This window comes from Heloderma suspectum, chromosome 2 (genome assembly GCF_057233095.1).
Source record: "Heloderma suspectum isolate Gila_16-S chromosome 2, 16-S_ref, whole genome shotgun sequence".
NCBI lineage: Eukaryota > Metazoa > Chordata > Lepidosauria > Squamata > Helodermatidae > Heloderma > Heloderma suspectum.
Window position 1 is genome coordinate 295,058,580 of NC_139459.1, and position 26,867 is coordinate 295,085,446.

At 46.2% G+C, this 26,867-nt stretch overlaps 1 protein-coding gene across 6 annotated transcripts in view; it reads right to left on the minus strand.

Annotated features, from left to right (window-relative positions):
• The window catches only part of PTPDC1 (protein tyrosine phosphatase domain containing 1), a 59,211-nt gene that overhangs the window by 21,345 nt on the left and 10,999 nt on the right, over nt 1-26,867 (minus strand). For 3 of the 6 annotated variants that reach the window (XM_084839959.1, XM_084839958.1, XM_084839960.1), the window contains one exon: nt 16,749-16,841. The exons of 1 other annotated variant lie outside the window; for it this stretch is intronic. In XM_084839959.1, coding sequence (XP_084696085.1) covers nt 16,749-16,833 — 85 coding nt within the window. In that variant the 5' untranslated portion in view covers nt 16,834-16,841. Of the gene's footprint in view, nt 1-212; nt 316-16,748; nt 16,842-25,707; nt 25,835-26,867 lie in introns of those variants that run through there. 2 more of the 6 variants (XM_084839963.1, XM_084839961.1) reach the window with 2 other exon arrangements.

The window sequence follows — 26,867 nt, forward strand, 5'->3', positions numbered from 1 at the left end:
CACCCTGACAGGAAAAATTGGGAAATCCTGAAGTGCCCCCACCTGCCAAACAAGTCAGCAAATTCTAACACTACCTGAACACCTTTGATGACACCTTTTGTTTTGAACATTGTGCTATGCCATTCTGATAACCAGCTAGATGTAATATTAATCAGGGGGCAGGGAACCTGCCTGAGCCTTCTATTCAGCTGCCAGAACTAAATTATTATTACCTTTATTTTAACCCATTCAGGGTCCAGCCTCCGAGCCAGCAAGCTCTTTCTTCACTTTGTTTTGAGCCTTATTCAGCATCCCTCACACTGGTGTGTCTCAGCTCTGAAAATAACCCAGGGTACAATTGCCTTTAATGTGGTTCTTCACGACTCTTTCCTAGCATGATTCTATGTTCTACTCTGGTCTTTCCACAGAGTTTCCCCTTGCGCTTTCTTACTGAACCACCTTATGGCTGAGTTTACCCAGATAGATATGTTTACTTTGTACACCCAGAGAGAACGCTTTACCAACCCTGGTAAAGCATCCATTGAGTCCAAAAGCCAGGTTCCATATGTGGAGCACAGTTTGATCTGTGAGGCCACACAGGCACTCTGAACTGGGAGAGGAATCCCTACTGTTATCTCCAATCATTGATCAGACGTAACACCAGGGATTGCCTTGTGCCACTCACTATCCCAACTCGTGAGAGGTAAGAGCTTTGCCTGCCCTTCATCCTCCCCAGCAGGGAAATGGAAATTCTTTACTCACGGGTGAATTTCTTCATCAAATGAAGGAGGCCAGCCAGTATGGGGAAGGCCCCATCTCCAACCTGAACTTCCAGAGAAGGCAGGGCCTCTCCCACGCTTGCCAGTTGAGTCTTCCAAGTCGTTGTAACTCCTTGGAAGCTCCTGGTCCTGACGGCCTTTGATTGCGTACCTTGACTGACAATCAGGCTGAGAAAGCAACAGTGGTGAAGCCTGTCTAGCCTATGAGCCACCTAGAAGGAGGCCGGCCTGGGCGGGCCTGCCTGGCCTCCTTCGCTTGATGAGAACTGAAATTCACCGGTGAATAAAGAACGTTCATTTCTTCCACCGAGTGCAGGAGGCCAGCCAGTATGGGGATGTAAAAAGGCAGTTCATCCCCAGGTCAGCCAACGAACCCTTAGGCTGACCCCCTGCTAGGATTGTAGGACCCTCTGGAGGGCCTGTCTGCTGAAGGCGCCCTCTGCAGAGGCAAACAGGTTCATCTTGTAGTGGCGTGTGAATGTATGCACAGACAACTACGTGACTGCCTTGCAGGTCTTGCAGAGCTCTCCCCCAGAAGGCTGCTGATGTGGCCATCCCTCTCACCAAGTGGGCCAATATTCCCTCTGGGACTGCTAGGCTGCTGAAATGTAAGCCAGCGCAATGTACGCACATAGCCAATGTGCCAGAGAGGCTACTGACACCTTCTTGCCCATGCAGGATGGTCTAAAGCAGCAGTTCCCAACCTTTTTGGTGCCAGGGACCAATCCAATTTTTCCATGGACCTGGGGGGGGGGGGGGTTCTGCTGGCGGATTTGCGGATGCCATTTGCGTCCCTATTCTTTGCAGTAATCAGCTACGTAAAGATTTATGTAGCCTATTACTTGTAGAACAGGGATGCAAATGGCATCCGCGTAGTGGACACCATTTGCATCCCAGCGGCCAGAAGTCCGCCAGTGGCTGGAGCCGGCCAGCAGCTCCGCAGACTTGCCGTGGAGCCGGATGGGGCCAGCGAGGATTCCGGGGGAGGGGGAGAGACGGATCGCAGACCCCCCACGGACCCAAGGTGAGGAGGTTTCGCACACAGACAGGCCATGGACCGGTTGGGGACCCCTGGTCTAAAGGACATGAATAAGGTGCTATGTTGCCTGTGGGGCCTGGTCCGATCTAGGTAGAACTTGAGGGCCCGCCCAGCATCCAGAGTGTGCCGCTCCCTCTCCTGGGGTTTGGAAGGGTGATGGCAGAAGGATGGGATGACCAGCTCCTGGGCTCTGTGGAAGTCTGAGTTGATCTTGGGGATGAAAGCTGGGTCCAGGCAGAGGACTACTCTGTCCGTGTGAAAAATGCAAAGCTCCTTTTCTGCCAATTTATTTATATTATTATTAAATTTATTAATCGCCCATCTGGCAAGTCACCCAGCCACTCTGGGCGATGTACAGCATACAATAAAACAGTTTAAAACAATAAAATTCTACAATAAAAAAATTTTCTAAAATACCCTAACCCACCCCAAATGCCTGCCTGAACAACCATGTTTTTAATGCACGACGGAAGCTCATTAAAGAGGAGCAGCTCAGAGACCCTTTTGGCGGATGTGATGGCTAGAAGGAAAATTGTTTTGAGGGACAACACCTTAAGAGGGCAGCCCCTAGGAGTTCCAATGGAAATTTGGACAGTGCTTTTGAGGACAGCATTGAGGCTCCATGTGGGGAACCTTCTCACTGTGGGAGGACTGATTGGTGAGGCCACCCTGAGAAATCTCTCAATGCGGGGGTGAGTCCCTAGCCCCCCCCCCCCCAACCCTAGTATGAAGCCCAAGGCAGAAACCTGTCTTTTTAGGGTGTTTGTCTTGAGGCCTGCTAAGCAGGCCCTCCTGGAGGAACTCCAGGATGTCGCCTATGTTAGTGGCTAGGGGGTCTCTCTCTGTTGCCTGGGCCCATTTGATGAAGGCCCTCCAGGTGTGTTCATAAGATCTGTTATTGGAGGACCTCCTGAAGGCCAGGATGGTGGAAACCACATAAGTAGCCCTGGTCCCCTAGCAGTTTCTGCTCAACCTCCAGGTGGTGAGTTTCAAGAAACCTGAATCTTGGTGCGTGATCAGCCCTTGAGTGAGCAGGTTGTGCCGGTGTGGCAGGGTCAGTGGTTTAACCGTGGGTAGGTTTATAAGATTGGCATACCACGTCTCCTTGGCCAATTTGGTGCTATTAGGATTAGCTCTGCCCACTGGTCCCTCAACGTCCAGATCACCTTCAGGATGAGGGGCAAGGGGGGAAGGCGTAAAGAAGACTCTCAGGTCATCTACTGGTCAGGGCATCCGTGAATTCGGCACCTCTTGTAAGGTAGCAGGTGGCGAACCTGGGGAGTTTGGCATTCTGCTGAGAGGCAAAGAAGTAGAAGCAGGGCAGGCCTAACTGGCTTGTTAGCCAACTGAATGAGTCTGGGTGGAGGGACCATTCCCCTGGGTCTAGGGATGTCCTGCTGAGCCAGTTGGCCTGGATGTTCAACATGCCTTTTAGGTGCTCTGCCTTGATGGAGCAGAGGTGCTTTTGAGCCCACCTGAATAGTATCATGGCCTCCTTCTGAAGAGATTTGGACCGAGTCCCTCCTTGTTTGTTCACATACGCCTTCACTACCACACTGTCTGTTCTGATTAGGACTTCTTGTGACTCGGGCTAGGTGTCTCAGTGCCAAGCGGATGGCCCTCAGTTCCAGTAGGTTGATGCTGAGGTGAGATTCCTCCTTGGTCCACAGGCCCTTGGCATGATGGTCCTTGTGGACAGTGCCTCATCCTGTGAGGCAAGCATCTGTGGTTAGAGTTGTAAATCTTGGGGTCTGGATGGGAACACCCTCTGCGAGGTTGGGTGGGTGTGACCACCAGTCCAGGGAGTGATAAACTTCTGCTGGGAGTGTCACCACTGGGTTGTGGTTGCATGCTATTTCCATCTGGAAAGCCAGGAGGAACGACTGTAGGGGCCTTGCATGGAATCTTGCCCACTAGACGGTCTCCTGGCATGAAACCATCATGCCCAGCAGCTCTGCCAGTTCTCTGAGGCAGGACTTCTTCTTGGTCTGGATCCAGGCCACCCACCTGCTTACCGCAGTCTGCCTGTCTGGTGACACAGTCATGGTGTCCTTGGTTGTGTCCAAGGTCACCCCCAGGTGGAGCAGGGACTGTAAGGGTGACAGGGAGCTCTTCTAATTGATGACAAACCCCAGGGACCGTAGGGCTGAAAGAGTGTCATTGGTGTCCTGCATGCACCGTTCCCATGATGGGGAGCAGATCAGGATATCATCCAAATAGGCGTGTAGATGGATTCCCTTTAACCTCAGGTGGGCCACTGGGGCCAGGAGGACCTTTGTGAACACTCTTGGAGCTGCAGCTTGGATGAAGGTAAGAGCCTCGAATTGGAATTGCTTTGTTCCATAGCTGAAGCACAAGACCTTGCAGTGAGATGGCCAGATGGGGATGTGCAGGTAGGCCTCTGGCAGGTCCACCAATGTTAAGAAGTCCCCTCTTTGGAGGCTCTCCTTTATGGACTTGAGCGACTCCATTTGGAACTTCTGTTTCCTCAGGCAACGATTGAGCCTCTTTAAGTCCAAAATGGGTCTGGTCCCCCCATTCCTCTTCAGGACTGTGAAGAAGAGGGAGAAGACGCCCTGTCCCCCCTCTCTCTGTGGTACGTTCTCGATGGCTCAGATCTGTCATAGGTGTTGTATCACCACAAAAGTCCTCAATTGCCCATCTGTTCTTTTGATGGGGAGAGCTGAGGTAGCGCTCTCGGGAGCTCTGTGGAGTAGACCTCTTCCACCATTTCCAGAACCCAGATGTCTGAACGGAGCCGCCTCCAAGCATTTGAGAAGTCCCACAATTGCCCTCCCATTGGGGGGATGGTGAGTCATGCTGTACCAGGATGCTTGCATTGCTGGGGGGGTCCTCTGTGGGTGCCTGGCTTGGCCCTGGTGTCATGTTGTCACTTGGGTTTGCCCTCTCTGGGAACGTAGGTGGAGGGTAAGGATGGCCTGAAGGGACGAAAGGGCTTGGGCTTTGCCTGGAAGCACTTTGTTTCTTTCTTCACTGGGTTCGGCAAAGCTTTCTTCTTATCCTTTGTCTCCACCAGGAGCTTGTCCAAGGCCTCCCCAAACAGAAGAGAATGCTCACCAGATTGGATTTAGTTTTGGTGTCCACACCCCAGTTGCGTAGCCAGATGTTCCTTCTTGCCACAACGTTAGTTGCTGTTGCTCCCAGCTGGAAGCAGTCTAGTGAGGTGTCAGCCAGGAACGACACTGCCATCGCTATATCCTGTATGGTTTTGTAGGTAGGGATGTTAGAGAATGCCGTCATGGATCCCAGGGAGGCCGAATTCCAGTGAATTCGGCCCCCCAGAATCCGTGGCGGAACGGAGCAACCCTCCCCACCACCCCGTGGAAGCCCTGCGAAACGGAGCCTACCGGGCTGCGGCTGCAGCTCTGGTGGTGGCTTCAGATGAAGCAGCGGTAGCAGCGATGAAGGCATCTCTGGCCACTGCGGCCACAAATGGCAGCCATCATAGCGGCCGCCATTTGCGTCCCTACGCCGGCCCATGATAGGCTACGTATGTATTTACATAGCCTACCACAGCTAAAGTGGGAACGCAAATGGCGTAGGGGACGCCATTTGCATCCCTGCTTTAGCCGTGATAGGCTACATAAATATACGTAGCCTATCACGGGCCGGCGTAGGGACGCAAATGGTGTCCCCTACACAGAACGCCATTTGTGTCCGCAGCAGCCTGCCAGCAGCTGGAGGCCCCGCTGCGGGTTGGCCCGGCCGGCAGCTCCGCCGACTGGCTGTGGAGCGGAGCCAGCCGGGCAGGATTCCGGGGGGGGGGGGGGCGCGAATCACCTCCCCCCACATCGAGGATTCCGGGGAGAAAAACGGATCACCTCCCCCCACCGGTGGACCCCAGCAGAGCCAGGTAAGCGGGGTTTCGTACACCCCTATTTATACGTCTCCTTCCCTAGGTCTCTGTCATGGAATAGTCCATTTGCCATTATGAAGATGCCCCTAATGATGATAGCCGATGTGGTCGCTACTCACATGGACATGGCTGAGGCCTTGAAGCCTCTGCAGAGTGCTGCCTCAGCCTTTCGGTCGTGCTGGTCTGAGGGGAGCTCATCTTGTTCTGAGGTTAAGAGAGCCTTGGAATTGAGAGCTGCGAGGGGTTTGGCTACTCTTGGGGTGACCAGGTCCTGCATGGAGTCCTCTTGTAGGCGGTAGAACCCTTCACAGTGGCAGTGGAGTGTCTTAGATCTGGTTGGCTTAGACCACGCCTTGCGCAGTATCTCTTCCAGGCTTAGTGGGAGTGGCGCATTCGGGTGAGGGGGGGCGATGGGAAGGCTGCCTGTGCCCCCACCCTCTTTGCCTGGCCCTGGGGGTGTTGCAGTTTCTTCCTGGTCTGTAAGCTCCAGGATGTTGAGGCATTTGGAGTTCATTTTAGTAAAGGACTCCAAAGGGAAAAGATGGCCTTGGGGGGACTTTTCCTTGTGCATGCCTCCCTCTGAGGGGTTTCCCCTCCTCAGATTCTGATGAGCTTGCTCTGGGGGAAGGGGATCTGTCCCTCCGCCTCCCCTCTCCATGACTCCTCACCTTCTTTTTTTGGTTAGAGAGTGATGAGGATCTGGTGCGTTTCCTCCCAGAAGGGCCCCTATTTAAGGTGGATCAGGATCTGCCTGAGGCATCTCTCCTCCTCCCCCTCTGCCTGCTTTTCCTGGAGTGGACGCAGGGTGTGGCTGCGTTCCCGTTTGGCGTGTGACCTGCTACACTGGTTGTCCATGGAGCTGTAGCTGGATGAGCGAAAGTGCAAGGAGGTGCTTCACTCGAGTCGGGCCCTTTCCCTGAACGTGTTCCTGTGGAAGCACTCTTTGTGCCCAGTCCCCTTTTGGGAGGAGCCCCTACATCTGATTTGGTGGATGGCTTCCTCTAGGAGTTGCAGCATGGGCTTTTCCCCCTCTCGGAGCTGGGGTGGGGGTTGGCCCTCTGGGCTGGGCCTACAGCCGCGTTCCAAGCCTTCTGCTCCTTCTTCCAGGGGCCCCCACGATGGAGAACGTAGGGTCCTGGAGTCCTCTATTTCCCATCCTTTCTTAGACTCCTGAATGGGGTGGGGGTTGGCTCTTCAGGCCGGGCCTTGAGCAGTTTGTGTCCAGGTGGGGGGGGGAAGGGGTCCATTCAGGATCCCTGTTGCTGCCTGGACTCACCCTCTCCAAGCCGCTCCTGCTATCCTTCAAGGGGAGGAGCGATGGAAGCAGCCGCCAGCCGTTGAGGCAGGCCTCGCTCTGCTGTGCCCAGGTGGCTGTCGGCAGGGGGACCGGTGGCATCACGACGGGCCTCAGTCCTGCGACCGTTCTCATGGGGGAGAAACTGGAACGCTGGGACTTCCCCAGAGCCTGTGTGGCAGTGGACGAGAAGTATGGGGGGGGGGGTGTCCTGGTCTCGCCTCTGTGAGCTGGTCCTCTGGGTACCAGAGGAGCAGTTTCCTCCCCTGCGTCATGACCAAAGGTGGCTTCTTCTCCTTTTTTATTTGTTCGTTGCTCTCGCTGTGCGATAGCTGTCTTCCACCACGAGGCAGGCAGTCAAAACTGGCGAGTATGGGGAGGCCTGCCTCCTCCAGAAGTTGGAGACTGCCTTCCCAGCCCTGGAGGCGGGGCCTTCCCCATACCGGCTGGCCTCCTGAACTTGGTGGGAGAAAGGCAGAGGACAGGCAAAGCTGTCATGGGTGGAGGAGCGCTCCTCCACTTAGCACCTTGGCTGGGGTGGCTTTGCTGCACATGGAGCACTTCTCCATCCAGTGCCTCAGTTGGGACAGCTTTCCTCACCCACGTACCCCACAATGGGAGAAGGTGCAGGGCAGGCGAAGCCAGGTCCCCAACCAAAGCTACAGCTGGAGGACCTCCGTCCAGTGTTTTGGACAGGAACTGAATGATTCAGGGGCATGGATGTGGTGATGCACTCTGATGTAATTAGGCCCCCCAAGGTCTGGGTGGGGGTCTTCTGGCCCCCACCCAAACACAGTTCCCCACCCCCATCCTAAGATATTGGGAAGCAGCTACCAAGAAGTCTCAAGCTGAATGCAAGGGTGTGGCCTGAGTACTCCCAGTAGCTGTGTGGGCGGGAAGTTTCAGTCTGTTTCCTGCCTCCTAGCAGAGCACAGCACAGCGGAGCAGAGGAAGCTGCTTCAGCTGGTCTAGGGGCTATAGAAGCAAGCAAGCTCCCAGAGAGTGAGCGATCAGGGAGAGCGAACAGGAGGGCAGGGGAGTTTGGCAGGGGAGGTCAAGGGGGAGGCACCTAACATTTTTTTAACATTTTAAAAAAATTCTTCTTCTTGTAACACACAGTTCCATACTAGTGGGACTTTGTTATTAACCTCCAGTGAATATAGGACAAAGCACAGGCTATTCCAGTACAATCAGAAAGCTAGAAACATAAAAGGAATAGAGACTATGGAAGGAAAAGACTATCCAGTGGTGGTGACCTACAAAGTTTGTTTTCTTGCCTGAGATCAACATGGCTTACACCTGCAACAAGTGCAAGTTGATCATACTGCTGGAAGAAAAAGTAAGAGGACTGGAGCGGCGAGTGTTGACCCTCCAAGGAGTAAGAGAACACAAAGAGTTCTTGAACAGAATGGTGGAACTACAGCAGCAAAGTGATGAACAGAAGCTAGAAGAGCAACAGCAAGCTGAGGCAGAAGAGGAAAATGCTGAGATGAGGGAAAATGTAGAGGATATTCCTTGGAAAAGGGTGATAGAAGCAGAAGAACTAGAATCCACTCTACAACAGTGGAAGCAGCAGAGCTATGGAACCGTTTCCAGGTACTTGAGGATGAGACTGGAGGACAGCCTGCAGAGGAAGAATTACAGAGGAACCTGCATGAGAGTGAGCAAGAGGCTGAAGGTCAGTCAAGCAGAGGCAATGAAACCAAGGCCTACAACAAGAGGAGTAGTAGTAGTTGGAGACTCCTTGCTGCGTGGGATCGAAACCCAAGTATGTCATGAAGACCCATGGACTCGCCCGGTATGCTGTCTCCTGGGAGTACGGACTAGAGACGTGACTGAAGGGTTGCCTACACTCATAAAGCTCACTGACAGGTATCCTTTTCTTCTCATCCATGTGGGAACCAATGATACCGTCAAGCGGAGGTACGAAGAAATTACGTCAGACTTTGAAGCTTTGGGAAGGAAAAGCAAGAACTTTGGGGCCCAGGTAGTTTTCTCATCCATCCTTCCAGTAGTTAGAAGAGAGGTAGAAAGGGAAAGAAAAATACTCCGGGTGAATGACTGGCTATGACGGTGGTGCCGATGAGATAGATTTGGTTTCTGGGACCACAGGCTATACTTCCTGGAAGATGGACTGTTGGCAAGGGACGGGTTGCACCTCACAAAGGCTGGGAAGAATGTGTTTGGCCACACCATGAAGAACTTCATCAGGAGGGCTTTAAACTGAATCCTAAAGGGGAGGGAGACGTAAAGTTGGGGGTCCTGGGGTAACAATGGATGCAATTGAACAATGCTCAAGCACCACAATGGAGAGAACAGCTCTAATAGCGCCCAATAATAGTCTTCAGAAACACGCAGGAAGGAAGTCAGACTATAAAGCACATGGTCTTCACTGTCTATATACTAATGCCCAGAGTATGGGGAACAAACAAAATGAACTTGAACTCTTAATACAGGAGGGAAATTATGATTTGATAGGTGTAACTGAAACTTGGTGGGATGACTCCCATGACTGGAATACAACAACTGAAGGATATAACTTGTTCAAAAAGAACAGGAGGAACAGAAAGGCAGGTGGAGTTGCACTATTTGTTAAAAATACATATCTCTGCACAGAAATACAGGAGGATGAGCTTGGTAGCCCCATCGAGAGCATCTGGATTAAAATAAAGTCTACCAGTGGCCACCCAATCAAGGAGAAGACAAGGATGAAACTTTTGAAAAGCAAATTGCCAGTGTTTCAAGAAAGCACGATCTAGTAGTAATGAGGGACTTCAATTTCCCTGATATTTGTTGGGAGACAAATTCTGCAAAACATGGCCCCTCCAGGAAATTCCTGACTTGTGTTGCTGATAACTTCTTCCTACAGAAAGTAGAGGAAGGAACTAGAGGATCAGCTGTCCTTGACTGGATCCTAACCAACAGAGATGACTTAGTGGATGAAGTAGCAGTTATGGGAACTGTGGGGGAAGGTAACCATGTTATACTTGAGTTCTTGGTTCTAAAGGAAGCAAAAGCAAGTCTAGCCAAACATGTACCCTGGTTCTAAAGGAAGCAAAAGCCAAGTCTAGCCAAACGTGTACCCTGGATTTTAGGAAAGCCAATTTTAATAAACTCAGAAGAATGATAAGTAAGGTCCCATGCAAACCACTCTAATGAGAAAAGGAGTCCAAGATGGATGGGAGTTTTTAAAAAAGGAAATTCTCAAGGCACAATTACAAACAATTCCAACAAGAAAGGTGAAAGACAACAGAAGAAGCCAATGTGGCTCCACAAAAAGCTTAAAGATGACCTGAAAACAAAAAAGGACACATATAGGAAGTGGAAGGAAGGCCAAGATCTTGTATCTCCAAGATACAAAGGGAGAGTACAGGCAGGTAGCAAAGAATTGCAGGGATGGCATCAGGAAGGCTAAAGCTGAGAACAAACTGAGGTTAGCAAGGGATGCTAAAAGCAACAAAAAGGCCTTCGTCAGATACGTGCATAGTAAAAGAGAGAGGAAAGAAATGGTGGTTCAACTACTAAATAAGGATGGCAAAATGATAACAGATGACAAAGAAAAGGCAGAAGTGCTCAATTCCTACCTTGGCTCAGTCTTCTCCTGAAAGAGGGTCTATGACCCCCCCAGGCACAGGCGAAGTACAGGGTGCAGGGGCAGGATTGCAACTTGAGATCAATAGGCATATGGTCAAGGAACACCGAATTACTTTGAATGAGTTCAAATTTCCAGGGCCAGATGAACTGCATCCTAGAGTAATAAAGGAACTGGCAGAAGAACTCTCAGAAACACTGTCTATTATCTTTGAGAAATCATGGAGGACGGGTGAAGTGCCAGATGACTGGAGGAGGGCTAATGTTGTCCCTACCTTCAAAAACAGTAAAAAGGAGGAACCTGGGAACTATACACCGGTCAGTCTGACATCAATCCCTGGGAACATTCTGGAGCAGATGATAAAGCAATCCATCTGTAAGCACCTTGAAAACAATGCAGTGATTACTCGAAGCCAACATGGATTTGTCAAGAACAAATCCTGCCAGACTAATCTGATCTCATTTTGTGTTCCGCTAACCTCCCTTGTGGACTGAGGGAATGCTGTGGACATAAAATACCTCGACTTCAGCAAAGCTTTCGACAAAGTGCCCCATGACATCCCAATTAGCAAACTAGCTAAAAGTGGGCTACAAGAAACACCTATCTGATGGATCCACAGTTGGCTACAGAATCGGACTCAAAGAGTGCTTATCAATGGGATCTTCCCAAACTGGGGAGAGGTAACGAGCAGGGTACCACAGGATTCAGTCTTGGGCACAGTGCTCTTCAACATTTTTATTAATGACTTGGAGGAGGAGGTGCAGGGAATGCTGATCAGATTTGCAGATGACACAAAATTAGGCAGGATAGCGAATACCCTGGAAGACAGAAACAAAATTCAAAGTAATCTTGATAGACTGGAGCACTGGGCAGAAAACAACATAATGAAATTTAATAGGGATAAATGCCAAGTTTTGCACCTAGGAAAAAGAAACTAAATGCACAGTTACAAGATGGGTGATACTTGGCTCAACAACACTACAAGCGAGAAGGATCTTGGAATTGTTGTCGATCACAAGCTGAATATGAGACAACAATGTGATGTGGCTGCAAAAAAGGCAAATGCTCTTTTGGGCTGCATTAATAGAAGCATCCCCTTCATGCATCACTGCCTTGTTGTGGCGACGGGGCTTGCGTAACTCAGTGAAGCCATAAGCTATGCCATGCAGGGCCACCCAAGACGGACAGGTCATGGCAGAGAGTTCTGACAAAATGTGGTCCACTGGAGAAGGAAATGGCAACCCACTCCAGTATTCTTGCCAAGAAAACCCCATGGAACGTATCACAAGGCTAAAAGAGATGATGCCGGAAGATGAGCCCCTCAGGTTGGAAGGTGTCCAATATACTACTGGGGAAGAGCAGAGGGTATTTCCAAGTAGCGCCAGAAGAGTGAAGCAGCTGGGCCAAAGCCGAAAGGACACTCAGCTGTGGATGTGTCTGGTGGTGAAAAGAAAATCTGATGCTGTAAAGAACAATATTGTTTAGGAACCTGGAATGTTGGATCAATGAATCAAGGTAAGCTGGAGGTGGTCAAACATGAGATGGCAAGATTGAACATTGACATCTTGGGAATCAACGAACTAAAATGGACAAGCATGGGCAAATTTAATTCAGGTGACCATCATATCTACTATTGTGGCCAAGAATCCCTTAGAAGAAATGGAGTAGCACTCATAGTCAACAAAAGGGTGGGAAAAGCAGTACTGGGGTACAATCTTAAAAATGATAGAATGATCTCAGTACGAATCCAAGGCAAACCATTCAACCTCACAGTAATTCAAGTCTATGCCCCAACCACTGATGCCGAAGAAGCTGAGGTTGATCGGTTCTATGAAGACCTCCAACACCTTCTAGAACTAACACCAAAAAAAGTTGTCTTCTTCATCATAGGGGACTGGAATGCTAAAGTAGGAAGTCAAGAAATCACCGGGATAACAGGCAGGCATGGCCTTGGTGTACAAAATGAAGCAGGACAAAAGCTAATAGAGTTTTGCCAAGAGAACACGCTGATCATAGCAAACACTCTTTTCCAACAGCACAAGAGACGACTCTACACATGGACATCACCAGATGGTCAATATCGAAATCAGATTGTTTATGTCCTTTGCAGCCAAAGATGGAGAAGCTCCATACAGTCAGTACAAACAAGCCCTGGAGCTGACTGTGGCTCAGATCATGAGCTGCTTCTTGCAAAATTTAGGCTTACATTGAAGAACGTAAGGAAAACCACTAAACCATTCAGGTATGACCTAAATCATATCCCTTATGAATATACAGTGGAGGTGAGGAATAGATTTCAGGGATTAGACCTGATAGACAGAGTGCCTGAGGAACTATGGACGGAGGTCCGTAACATTGTTCAGGAGGCAGCAACGAAATCCATCCCAAAGAAAAATAAATGCAAGAAAGCCAAGTGGCTGTCTGATGAGGCTTTACAAGTAGCTGAGGAAAGAAGGGAAGCAAAAAGCAAGGGAGAAAGGGGAAGATATATCCAACTGAATGCAGAGTTCCAGAGAATAGCAAGGAGAGACAAGAAGGCCTTCTTAAATGAACAATGCAAGGAAATCGAGGAAAACAACAGAATGGGAAAGACTAGAGATCTCTTCAAGAAAATTGGAGATCTCAAGGGAACGTTTTGTGCAAAGAGGGGCATGATAAAGGACAAAGAAGGCAGGGACCTCACAGAAGCAGATGAGATTAAGAAGAAGTGGAAAGAATACACAGAAGAACTATACAGGAAAGATCTTAATGTCCTTGATAGCCATGATAGTAATGTCCTTGATAGCCATGATAGTGCGGTCACTGAACTTGAGCCGGACATCCTCGAGAATGAAGTCAAGTGGGCCTTAGGAAGCATTAGTAACAACAAAGCTAGCGGAGATGACAGTATTCCAGCTGAGCTATTTAAAATCCTAAAAGATGATGCTGATAAAGTGCTGCATTCAATATGCCAACAAATTTGGAACACTCAGCAATGGCCGCAAGACTGGAAAAGGTCAGTTTACATTCCAATTCCAAAGAAGGGCAACGCCAAAGAGTGTTCAAACTACCGCACAATTGCGCTCATTTCACATGCCAGCAAGGTGATGCTCCAAATCCTACAAGCTAGGCTTCAGCAGTATGCGAACCGAGAACTACCGGAAGTACAAGTTGGGTTTCGAAGAGGCAGAGGAACTAGAGATCAAATTGCCAACATTCGCTGCATCATGGAAAAAGCAAGAGAATTCCAGAAAAACGTCTATTTCTGCTTCATTGACTACGCTAAAGCTTTTGATTGTGTGGATCACAACAAACTATGGCTAATTCTTAAAGTGATGGGAGTACCAGACCACCTTACCTGTCTCCTGAGAAACCTGTACGAGGGTCAAGAAGCAACAGTAAAAACCAGACATGGAACAACCGAGTGGTTCAAAATTGGGAAAGGAGTACGACAAGGCTGCATATTGTCACCCTGCTTATTTAACTTATATGCAGAGTACATCATGAGAAATGCCGGGTTGGATGAATCACAGGTCGGAATTAAGATTGCTGGGAGAATTATCAACAACCTCCGATATGCAGACGATACCACCCTAAAGGCAGAAAGTGAAGAGGATCTAAAGAGCCTCTTATTGAGGGTGAAAGAGGAGAGTGCAAAAGTTGGTTTGAAACTCAACATTAAAAAAACTAAGATCATGGCATCTGGCCCCATCACTTCCTGGCATATAGAAGGGAAAGAAATGGAAGCAGTGACAGATTTTACTTTCTTGGGCTCCAAGATCACCGCAGGTGGTGACTGTAGCCATGAAATTAAAAGACGCTTGCTCCTTGGGAGGAAAGCTATGGCAAACCTAGACAGCATAGTAAGAAGCAGAGACATCACCTTGCTAACAAAGGTCCGTCTAATCAAAGCTATGGTTTTCCCAGTAGTAACGTATGGCTGTGAGAGCTGGACTATAAGGAAGGCTGAGCGCCGAAGAATTGATGCTTTCGAACTGTGGTGCTGGAGAAGACTCTTACGAGTCCCCTGGACTGCAAGGAGGTCAAATCAGTCCATCCTAAAGGAAATCAACCCTGAGTGCTCATTGGAAGGACAGATACTGAAGCTGAAGCTCAAATATTTTGGCCACCTAATGCGAAGAGAAAACTCTCTGGAAAAGACCCTGATGCTGGGAAAGACTGAAGGCAAAAGGAGAAGGGGACGGCAGAGGATGAGATGGCTAGATAGCGTCACCGATGCAATGAATATGAACCTGAGCACACTCCGGGAGAGTGTCCAGGACAGGAAGGCCTGGCGTGCTATGGTCCATGGGGTCACGAAGAATCGGACACGACTGAACGACTGAACAACAATAGAAGCATAGCTTCCAAATCCTGGAAAGTACTAGTTCCCCTCTACTCAGCACTGGTTAGACCTCATCTGGAGTACTGTGTCCAGTTCTGGGCACCACATTTTAAGAAGGATGCAAACAAACTGGAGAGGATTCAGAGGAGGGCAACAAAGATGATCAGGGGACTGGAAACAAAGCCCTATGAAGAGAGACTGAAAGAACTGGGCATGTTTAACCTTGAGAAGAGACGACTGAGGGGAGATATGATAGCACTCTTCAAGTACGTGAAAGGATATCACAGAGAAAAAGGACTGGATCTCTTCTCCATCATCCCGGAGTGCAGGACACGGAATGAAGGGCTCAAGTTACAGGAAGCCAGATTCCAGCTGAACATCAGGAGAAACTTCCTGACTGTTAGAGCAATAGGACAATGGAACCAATTACCCAGGGAGGTAGTGAGCTCTCCCACACTGGAGGCATTCAAGATGAAGTTTGTCAGGCATGCTTTGTCTTGGATTCCTGCATTAAGCAGGGGGTTGAACTGAATGGTCTTGTTGGCCCCTTACAACCCTACTATTATATGATTGTATGAATTTAATTGGAAATTCTAAGGAGAAGCCCCATTGGCAAGATTCTCTAAATCTATTAGGCTAAATCTATTTTTAATCAAATTGTGGTGGTTCCGGGGTCCATAATATCAGTTTGGGTTCCATTCAGTCTCATCATCACCCATCCAAAAACCTTTGCTTTAGAACATACTGCTGCCTGTTGTTGACAAGACCAGAACAGCCAGGCTATTGCTCCATTTTTTAATTTGGAACTAAAGCTGATAAACCCGAGGATAGTCTATGCCCACAGCATTTTTCTAACTTCTTGGAACCAACCAGGAAGTGAAGTCCTTTGGGTCCAACACTGCCACCAGCACGCTATCTTCTTTGGTCATATAGCATTCCAATCTCCTGCTCTGCCATTTCCACAGCACCACCTTCCCCTCATTTGGCAAATCTTAATTTCCCAATCTACATCTTTATCTTTTCTAGTTAGGCCTATTAGAACTAATATACTGGCCCATGTCCAAGGGGGTGGGTATACTAATCAAGCCAGTTTTCTTTTTCGTAAGAAATGTACATGAATATGTTTTTGAGAACAAAAATCTGTAACAATAAATTCTATGATTCTGGACTATGAACAAGTGTTTGAGCTAATTATCCCAAGTTAAAAGTAGTGCTTCCCCACTTTAGTAAAAGCATAATGCATAAATATGTTGCGTGCACACCACAACTCTCGTTAAAGCTCCCCCCCCCCCCTTATACTCCTGTTAGCCATTACACATTTTGCATGTGCCATCACCAAACAACATGGTTGAGTAAAAGCTGACAGTGCAATCCGATGCATTGGATGCACTTACACTCAGAAGGAAGGTATACCAAGTTCAACGGAACTTACTCCAGTTCCAGCACAGATAAGAACAAGCCACTTCTACTAGAACATACATTTATATCAAGAGAGCACTACAGTTTCTAACTAACATACGAACATGGACAAGAATGCTGAACTTGGATAGGGGAGATTAAAAATCATGTTTCAGCTCTGCCATAGACATGCTTTTAAAGTCACTCTTTAACTGCTTCAGTTCGCCAAATATAAAATGGTAGTAACAGCCTACCTCATCTTGTTGTTGCAATAAGGTTGAAAGAGATAAAATTGTTAAAGTACTATGCTAACAAAATAATTCTAAAAACTTATAAGACTAAAAACAAAAACTATTCACACTTCTGCTTTACAAATTAGCTTAAGAGTCTTTTAGTTTTTTGTCCCCTACTGGCCCTATTTTTTTTTAATTTTCATGTGCTAAAAATAGTATTCAAAAGCAATTACCTGAACTCATGGTTGAAAGATATGCACTGCTCGTTACCAGAGAACAGTAAGGTAATTCATTTTGCAACAAGACTCCTGCAGCCATTGCAGTACCTGTTGAAAAAAAACATTCATAACAGTAGCTTTGGTTGCATTTTGTAAATTTGTTGCACATCACCAGATAGGATCTTCAAAAATAACCAGAAGTAGTAAGTCAGGTAGAACATATTATAAGCACCAGCTGATGCATAGACAGATGCTACCAATTTATTTGGATTTTTAACCTGCAAATATGCTCAAGCATTTTTTTTGTTATTTATTGATTTATTTATTAGCAATATTTATATACTGCTTCTCATTTGAAACAAATCCCAAAGTGGTTTGCAAAAGAATAAAAACAACCAAAAACCATACACACACATGCACAATAGTGCCATCAGGTTGTTCTAAAGATAGTTCATGGCTGAGTAGAAGCCAAAGTAAACAGATACATTTTCAATAATGCCTAAAGCATGCCAGCACTGAGGCCTGACACACTTCAGAGGGGAGATCTTTCCACAGGGCAGGTGCCACTGCAGAGAAGGCCCAGGGCTGGCCTTAGAGGTGGGCGAGCTGGGCAGTTGACCAGGGCGCCAAGCTGAATGTCAAGCTGAGCTCAGTGGCTATGTTTTTTGACAGTACTGTCTGGAGTGAGCTAGGGTAGCAAAAAGGAAGTGTCTGTAACCTTTCTTTCAAGGTTCTACAGGTTGTTTGGTAGTAACTGTAAAAATGATCTTCCTTCAATTAGCTTCAAAGTATGTTTCTTTTTCAATTTCCCCTCTGATGTCATTTGTGCTAAGCAAAAACTAGTGGAACACCGCTTCACTTTGAGGCAACATTACTGAACGCTGAACACTTCAAATACTGTAAACACCAGAAGAAGCACAATATAAATAATAAAATAAAGCTGTACGCTATAAGAGGTCAGCTGAATACTGTTCTTATTTGTAACATTTCTTTATTATTTTTAAAGATAAAAACAGTGGATACTTTAAATAAAGAATACTTAGCAAAAGATAAGAACTGCTACAAAACAAAAATTATTATAAATAAAACCCGTGATAGTTCTGCTGTGTTGCATAGTGCACTGCCACTGCTCAGAACGTGGCTTTTTGAACTTTGGCTTGTGCAAACTGTAGCACAGTGGTTGAGAGATCAAGGTTTTGAGCAACATCATTCTTGATGGACCTCACACCTGCACCAGGCCCCATAAATCCTCTGGGTGGCCCTGCAAAACTGGGGAGGGGCACCAAAGCCACTCCTTGCCCAGGGAGCTATTTATCTTAGAGCTGGCACTGAAAAGGCCCATCTCCATGTCGCTGCCAAATGAAACTCCATAGGCTGCAGCAGGGACAATAGGGCCTCTCCTGAAGCTTGCAGTGGCCTGGGAGGTTGTATATGTTTTGAAACCTTTTTTTTATTTAGCCATTTACAAAAATATTTCTGCATCTTAGTTCATAAAAAGGTGACTAAACCTAAGAAGTCTTACAGTGCATCTGCTTGACTTGGATTTGAAATGGACATAATAGAGAATACCCCAATTACGTTTGATTTGTGTTTCAGGTTGTCAAAATTACTAATAGCATGAAAAAATACATTGCAGACAATTACATAAAAATAATTTAAAATGTTTAGCAAGTTTGCTCCCTAATATGTTAGTATGGTCATTGCATATTTCACTATTTATTTTACTGTTACCTTGGGCATTTTACGAAAGGCGGGGTATAAATCTAACAAATATTTATTGAAATTAGAGCTCCTTTTCTCCTACCCCCACTCCTATGTATTTTATTTCATGCAGGCTATTAATATTTAACACTATTAATATTTACTTGCTTCTAGAAACAACAGAATGACATTTAATAGGGACAAATGCCAAGTTCTGCACCTAGGAAAAAGAAACCAAATGCACAGTTACAAGATGGGGGATACGTGGCTCAACCACACTACAAGCGAGAAGGATCTTGGAATTGTTGTCGATCACAAGCTGAATATGAGCCAACAATGTGATGTGGCTGCAAAAAAGGCAAATGCTCTTTTGGGCTGCATTCATAGAAGCATCGCTTCCAAATCCCGGGAAGTACTAGTTCCCCTCTACTCAGCACTGGTTAGGCCTCATCTGGAGTACTGTGTCCAGTTCTGGGCACCACACTTTAAGAAGGATGCAGACAAACTGGAGAGGGTTCAGAGGAGGGCAACAAAGATGATCAGGGGACTGGAAACAAAGCCCTATGAAGAGAGACTGAAAGAACTGGGCATGTTTAGCCTTGAGAAGAGAAGACTGAGGGGAGACATGATAGCACTCTTCAAGTACTTGAAAGGTTGTCACAGAGAAGAAGGCCAGGATCTCTTCTTGATCATCCCAGAGTGCAGGACACGGAATAATGGGCTCAAGTTACAGGAAGCCAGATTCCGGCTGAACATCAGGAAAAACTTCCTGACTGTAAGAGCAATACGACAATGGAACCAATTACCTGGGGAGGTGGTGGGCTCTCCCACACTGGAGGCCTTCAAGATGAGGCTGGACAGCCATTTGTCAGGGATGCTCTGACTTGGATTCCTGCATTAAGCAGGGGGTTGGACTCGATGGCCTTGTAGGCCTCTTCCAACCCTACTATTCTATGATTCTATGAAACCTATGAAGGTTTGGTTTAAAAAAAATCTACAGATGAACTTACTGTCAGTCACTTGTTCAGGTTTCTGTACTATGAGTAATACTCAGCCCCTGCATTTGTAATAGAAAGGTAAGTGTAATGATGACTAACCTCAATGGAAAACAAGGGCTCTTCAGAACTTCACTTGCATATCCACATCAAAAAGTGACAGGAAACATTATCCCCATGCAGCACTACACAATTATTATCTATATATAATGATGTTTCATTCTCACTCACTAACAGGGTTTTCAAAATCGCTAGGGTTCTTCCACACACAAAATTCTGGGACAGACCAATGATCTGACTCAATATAAGGCAGCTTCATATGCTGGAAAGAACACTGGGCTGTGGGAGTTTGCATGCCCAGCTTCTAAATAGGAGAGAAATGAATTTCTAGCAGAAGCCAGGAAGGTATCTATGTTTGCAGAAAGTGAAAGCAAGCTGTATTTATTTAGTAATAGAAAACAAAGTATCATGATCCAGAAAATGCTTAATTTTTTTCATTACCAAAAGAAAAAGTAAATGGAAAATTTAAATAACTATGATTGATTATATTTACTAAGAAGACACATCAATGATTGGTTCAGTGTGTGTGTGTGTGTCTGTAATTTTACACACAATGTTCATAGCTATTCAGTAACTAGACAACAAATGTTGCATGTTATTTCAGGCCATGTTCCTAATTCTCCTGCAGAGCTAATAAGGCCACATGTCTTTGGATAGCCAGGCTATTGGCCTAATCAGATAAACTACACTTATCCATGTAACATGTACCTGAATTGCCATGACAGCTACGAAACAGATCCATAATCTCGGAAACATGGTTAAATGGAAACGTGTCATAGGCAATGATTCACATCCCTTGCCCAATTTGTTAATTTAACATGTAAATAAAGCACAATACAAATATGTATTACTCATTACCTCATGAAAATATCCACTATTTATTGCCCAGAGGCCTACTCTGTAATCTGCCCCTTCCCCTGGAAAGCATTAGACTGAGGAGAAAAATGATACTATCAAAAGCTTTGTATTAGAAAATGTTCGTATTGCTTGTACCTAGCTACCATTCTGTACATATTTCATTTAATTGCTGTCTCTTCCTTAGGACTGACTAATGGGACATATTTACGAGTACGGGTTTTGGGGGGTGGTTGTGTTCTCTCTCTCAATCTCTCTCTCTCTCATACACTCAGTCTATGATAAGATTATTTACATAATTTTAACCATTATCCAAACAAGATAAAGGATTACAGCACTGGTGATGCTCTTATTGCTTCATCTCAGTGCCTAGCAACATACTCATTTCACTACTCCTTCTTTGCTTTGTTTCTAAGCATTGGGCTCAAACTTTATTGCTCAGCTAAATAATTACCTGGTTTCACATTGCTTATTGATCTGAGTGCATAATTTTCACATAGAGTTCAGGAGGTTACAGGTTAAATCCCAGATTACCCGTTTCTGTGGGGAACAATGCCGAGAGATTCCTATATGTTACGGCAGTAGTCCCCGTGAGTTGTTGTTGTTTATTCGTTCAGTCGCTTCCGACTCTTCGTGACTTCATGGACCAGCCTACGCCAGAGCTTCCTGTCGGCCGTCGCCACCCCCAGCTCCCCTAAGGTCCAGTCCGTCACCTCCAGAATATCATCCATCCATCTTGCCCTTGGTCGGCCCCTCTTCCATTTGCCTTCCACTTTCCCTAGCATCAGCATCTTCTCCAAGGTATTCTGTCTTCTCATGATGTGGCCAAAGTACTTCAGTTTTGCCTTTAATATCATTCCCTCAAGTGAGCAGTCTGGCTTTATTTCCTGGAGTATGGACTGGTTTGATCTTCTTGCAGTCCAAGGCACTCTCAGAATTTTCCTCCAGCACCACAGTTCAAAAGCATCTATCTTCCCTCACTCAGCCTTCCTTATGGTCCAGCTCTCGCAGCCATAGGTTACTACGGGGACTACCATTGCTTTAACTATGCGGACCTTTGTTGTCAGTGTGATGTCTCTGCTCTTAACTATTTTATCAAGATTTGTCATTACTCTCCTCCCAAGAAGTAAACATCTTCTGATTTCCTGGCTGCAGTCAGCGTCTGCAGTAATCTTTGCGCCTAGAAAGACAAAGTCTGTCACTGCCTCCACATTTTCTCCCTCTGTTTGCCAGTTATCAATCAATCTGGTTGCCATAATCTTGGTTTTTTTGAGGTTTAACTGCAACCCAGCTTTTGCACTTTCTTCTTTCACCTTCATCATAAGGTTCCTCAGCTCCTCCTCGCTTTCAGCCATCGAAGTGGTATCATCTGCATATCGGAGATTGTTAATGTTAAAAATTAACATTGTTAAAAATTCCAGCAATTTTAACTCCAGCCTTGGCTTCATCAAGCCCAGCACGTCGCATGATGTGTTCTGCGTACAGGTTGAATAGGTAGGGTGAGAGTATACAACCCTGCTGTACTCCTTTCCTAATCTTAAACCAGTCCGTTGTTCCGTGGTCTGTTCTTACCGTTGCTACTTGGTCGTTATACAGATTCCTCAGGAGGCAGACAAGATGACTTGGTATTCCCATACCACCAAGAACTTGCCACAATTTGTTATGATCCACACAGTCAAAGGCTTTAGAATAGTCAATAAAACAGAAATAGATGTTAAGTAATCAAGAGTTTTAATCCCACTTCTTTGTTCATCGCATTTCCTTCTTTACCCTCATCCATTTAGGGAACACTGAGTTTACTCTTTAAAAAGAGCAGCTAGTTACAAATATAAAACACAAGACTGAACTGTTCTATGGCTACTTTACTTTGTTCCAGTCTTCATAAATGGGATAGATCAGCCTTCCCTAACCTGGTGCCCACCAGATGTTTTAAACTAAAACTCCCATCATTCCTGACCAGAGTGGTATTTCAAAACATCTGGAGAGCACCAGGTTGGGGAAGGTTGGGATAGATCATTTAACCAAGGCTGCAATCTTAGTCTATCAAAGTCAATGGGAGTTTTGCACCCACTAATGCTGACTTACACCACAGAGCTCTAATCCAACATAATTTTATGGTGCAGAAAGGCTGTGCATAGGTTGCCCTAATCCAAAAAGGCTGAAATTCCACTGATCAGCTGTTTAGCGAGAGGAGGGACTGAACCCAACCTCTCCCCACTGCCCACTCCCAACCCAATTAACTGATCAGTGGAATTATAGCTTTTTTAAAAGGCTATATTGTCCTGCCTTGTTTGACTGGCCTAGGAGGTTGCACACACAACACCCATTTACTTGCACAATTCTCCATCCAGCTAGGGTTAGATAATACTGAAGCCTGTTTCCACAAGTATATAGTGCCTGGCTGGATTAGGGAACAAATGTTTAAAATAAAAAAGGAAGAGAATAGTTAGCACAGGAAAGGAATCCAGGTCAGCCAGGCCTGGCAGAATTTACCTACAATTTAAAAGGAACTAGCTGAAAAACTACTGAACCTTTTATCAATTATCTTTGAGAACTTACAGGAAACATGTGAGGTCTCAGAAGAGCAAAGAAAAGAAAAATTAAATTGAAACTAAATCTTATAAACTAAACTATAAGTAAAATAGTACTCAGCACTGTGGCTTATAAATGTAGCAAAGGGTTTCTCATTGCAGTCATCCAACAGTTTGTGCTCACAGATATTTTTCTTTTTCTTTCTTTCTTTCGTTCGTTCGTTAATTCATCTTCAAAGACTTCACAGCTTTGGCCTATCTACTGTTCAGGGATAACCTTCCATCATTTTATAAATGTCCACCAGAATATGGTTTCTCAGATGACTTTTTCCCTTATGGGAAACCTTGTACTACAACATTAAAGTAATTTTAGGTTGAAATCCAACTCTGGAAAAATTATCTTTGGGGCTCTTCTTCCATTAGTCTGGCAGCATGGAAGCTACTGCACTGCATCCCCATGCTACTAAGCTAATGTGAGAAGCCCTTGACCAATCCTGGCTCCAGATTTTGGGGAGTCATTAGGTAAGAGAGTTTCGGCTATTAGACGGTATAGAAATGTAATCACTCAATAAGATAACCACAGTGGGATCCCTCCTTGAGTGGACCCACCTCCTCCTTACTGCAATCCCCAGTGCCTATTGCCTTGCCCTCTGGGCCCAATCTGTATAACAGTCCAGAGAGGCAAGGAGGCTCTGAGGGTCAACAGTGGACCCCTGCAGGATTGTTGGTCTCAGCAGGTGCCCAATGATGCCTACCTCTGACACTACTCCTGCCCTGACCCATGTGGAAGAAGTCTACAGTGCTGTACCTCACCTTTCCATTTCCCAATGAGCAATGCTGGCATGGGGAGGAGCCACAGGCTGATCACAGCATAATGTAAGAAAGAAGCCTCCTGATAAGAAACGATAAGATTACTGCTGCTGGCATACACAAACGATAATAGGAGGGAGTATATACTTTCCCAGTATGACATGACAATACTGCAAGGAAATATGAACCTGTTGAATTCTCAAAACAAGAAAAGAGTTAGCTAGTTTGGACATCATGATAAACCATGGTTTATCAAGATGGAACAAGCCTCGGGCTCATGTGTTCCACCCTTCCCCTCTCCTTCTCTGCCATAGCTGGAAGGAGGAAATCAGAAGCTTTCACTTATTTTTTTATTAACCACAGTTTAACATTACGTACCAATCCTAAACTGTAGTTAATCTGTTGATTTCAACAAACTATTGTTTGTTTTGTTATTTCAACAAACTCTCATTTGCTGAAATACGCCAGCTTATAACCAAAGGTTTCAAGATAACGATGTTTTGTTGGAAACAAGCTAAGATTAACCACGATTTGTTGAGTTTGGGCAAAAAAACAGAAGCAAAAGTTTCCAATCTCTTCCTTGTAGCCATGCTGGAGGAAGAGAGGGGAGTGTGCAAGCCCAAGGCTCACTGCAGCTAGTTCCCATCACAAGAAACAATATTTTATTGTGAGGTCTGAACCAGCTCTCTGTGTACATGAAATTCAGCACAAAATAAATAAAAATTGAATGCTGTAAATGGGAAACCAGAAAACACACAAGTACATGAAATGGAACAGTTTGAGCCTATGATAATACTTAGCAATTGTATGGTGCTTTCAAGTGTTTAAAGCACTTCATATGCATTATCTAGTTGCAAACCTTACAATGGTGTAAACAAGGAAGTATTATTATCTCCCATATTGGAGATGGGGTGGGGTGGGTGAGGTGGGGAAGTTAAGGGAGGTTCAGAGAGGGTGGATTACCCAAGGCCACCTGGTGAGTTCATGGCAGAGGCAAGATTTCAGGAAGGAACTTCCTGGTTCATATCACAGTCCCTTGGGCTACAATCATATATATACTTTCCTGGAATTATGTCCCCCCCGAACTCAATGGGACTTACTTGTGAGTAGACATGCATAGGATTGCATTGTTAGCCACTACTCTACACCAGCTCTCTGTAGTGTCCTTCATTCTGTAGGCCCAACAGCCAGGGTGCTCTTCTTCCTTTTCACAGCACTACAGAACCACACAGGATACTTTCTGAAAACTGGGCAGGGGCAGCTGGTGGCAACACTAACCATGCGTAGAACACCACCTCCACTACGGTGGTGCAAAGTCCTTTTAGTAAAGCAACTGCATCTCCGATATTCACAAAACGACTATACAGACAATAAGAAAGACGTCTTATAGTGCAATCCTAAGTGGAGCCAGGAAGGAGTGGGGCAGCAGGGTGGTTTCACTAGGCTTTTCAACCCAGCAGATCCATGTGTCTCCAGTTCCCCCCTGCCACTGATAGCAATTGTGTGTGTGTGTGTGTGTGTGTAGCGGGGGGGGGGGGGGATTAGTTATGACAGCTCCAGGGCTGGTATAGCTGATGAGCCCAGATCAGGCCTGGCTGGGGGAACAGAGTGGCTTTGGAGCCAGCAGATTCCAAGCTGGCTTCCCCTCACCCACCAAATGCCCTGTTTGGGGCTCCTCCACCTGCTACTGCTGACAGGAGAACTGGCAGCAGCTCTCCACCCACACAGGCACAGCAAGGGCCTCCACCATACTGAAGACCCCTCCACTGATGGAGCTCCTGTTCACCTGCAGAGGGGCACCAACACACCATCCTAATTCTCTACAGCCATCAACATTTGGGGGTTAAGACTGTGCTCCAAGGGTTTTCACTCCTAGTAAAGCATTTATTTTACATAAGGTAGTGCATAAGTGAAATTACCGTATTCCTTTTAAGACCAGATTTTTCAAGCACCCAACAGCCTACACAGAAAATTATGTCTCTCTATATATTCCAATTTGTACAGCACTATCAGTATACATACATACTAGGGCTGTGCACTGCTTTGGTTCTGGATCCAAATTCCAAACCAAAGTGTTTTGGACTAAATTGGTCTGGATCCAAAATAGTCGGAAGCAGGTGGGATCACTCCAAATTGCTTCGGACTTCTCCAGACAATTCTGATTGCCAGACAGCTTGTCTGGGAAATGTAACAATTTGCTGAAGATTAGGAAGGGGAGGAGTTGGGAGGGGGGAACTGATCCTTGGTAAGTGGCATCTCTAGGTGCCAATAGGGCTGAACTTTTAACCCAGCAGTCCCCAATCACAGTGGTGGTGGAGGGGTTGTATATAACAGGAGATTTTGCTTTCATTTCCCAGTGTGAGAGAGGAGGAGGAAAATTCTTTATTACTGCATTGTGCTAGTGCAGCAGTTCCCAGTGCCTACCCAGCCCTTCTCAATTCCATTTCTTAGTCTTCCCTTTGCCTTAAATCCTTCTTCTAAATTCTTTTATATGGATAGATATAAAATCCTTTCTCTTCCAGTTATTAGGCTTCAGTTTGTATCCTTGCTTTGTTTACTGCTTGTTCTTTGGCTCCCTCCCCCCCAACCTTCTCAATTACTATTCCTTCCCTTCCCAGTTTAACTCATCATCTATATTCTTATTAAAAAAATTAATATGCACACACACGTTGTTGTTGTTCAGTCATTAAGTCATGTCCGACTCTTCGTGACCCCATGGACCATAGCACGCCAGGCCTTCCTGTCCTCCGCTCTCTCCCGGAGCGTGGTCAAGTTCATATTCATTGCATCGGTGATGCATAAAAAACACATTTTTCTTCTGTTAGATTTTAAATAGAGAGTGTTAGCATTATTTCCCCCCCCCCCAGCTTGTGTAGGTAGTTTTTCTTTCTGTATCTGCTTTTCTTTTGGTCATGTGTGCATGCAGCATACACATTACTGTGCACAAGCGAACAGTGTGTGGCCAAAGCAGTATATTCACAGTCCAATATATACTGTGGGGCAAAGCATTACACACAATACATATATGAAGCATCTTTGGGTACCACCAGCCCTGGGTGCTGCTCTTGGCAGGGGTGGGTGTGGGCAAGGTGCTGGTGGGACCAGCAGCATCAGTAGCCAGGCTGGCTCGCCCCCAGTCCAGAGAGTGCATCTTGTTCTTTGGCAGAAGCCAGAGCCCAGTT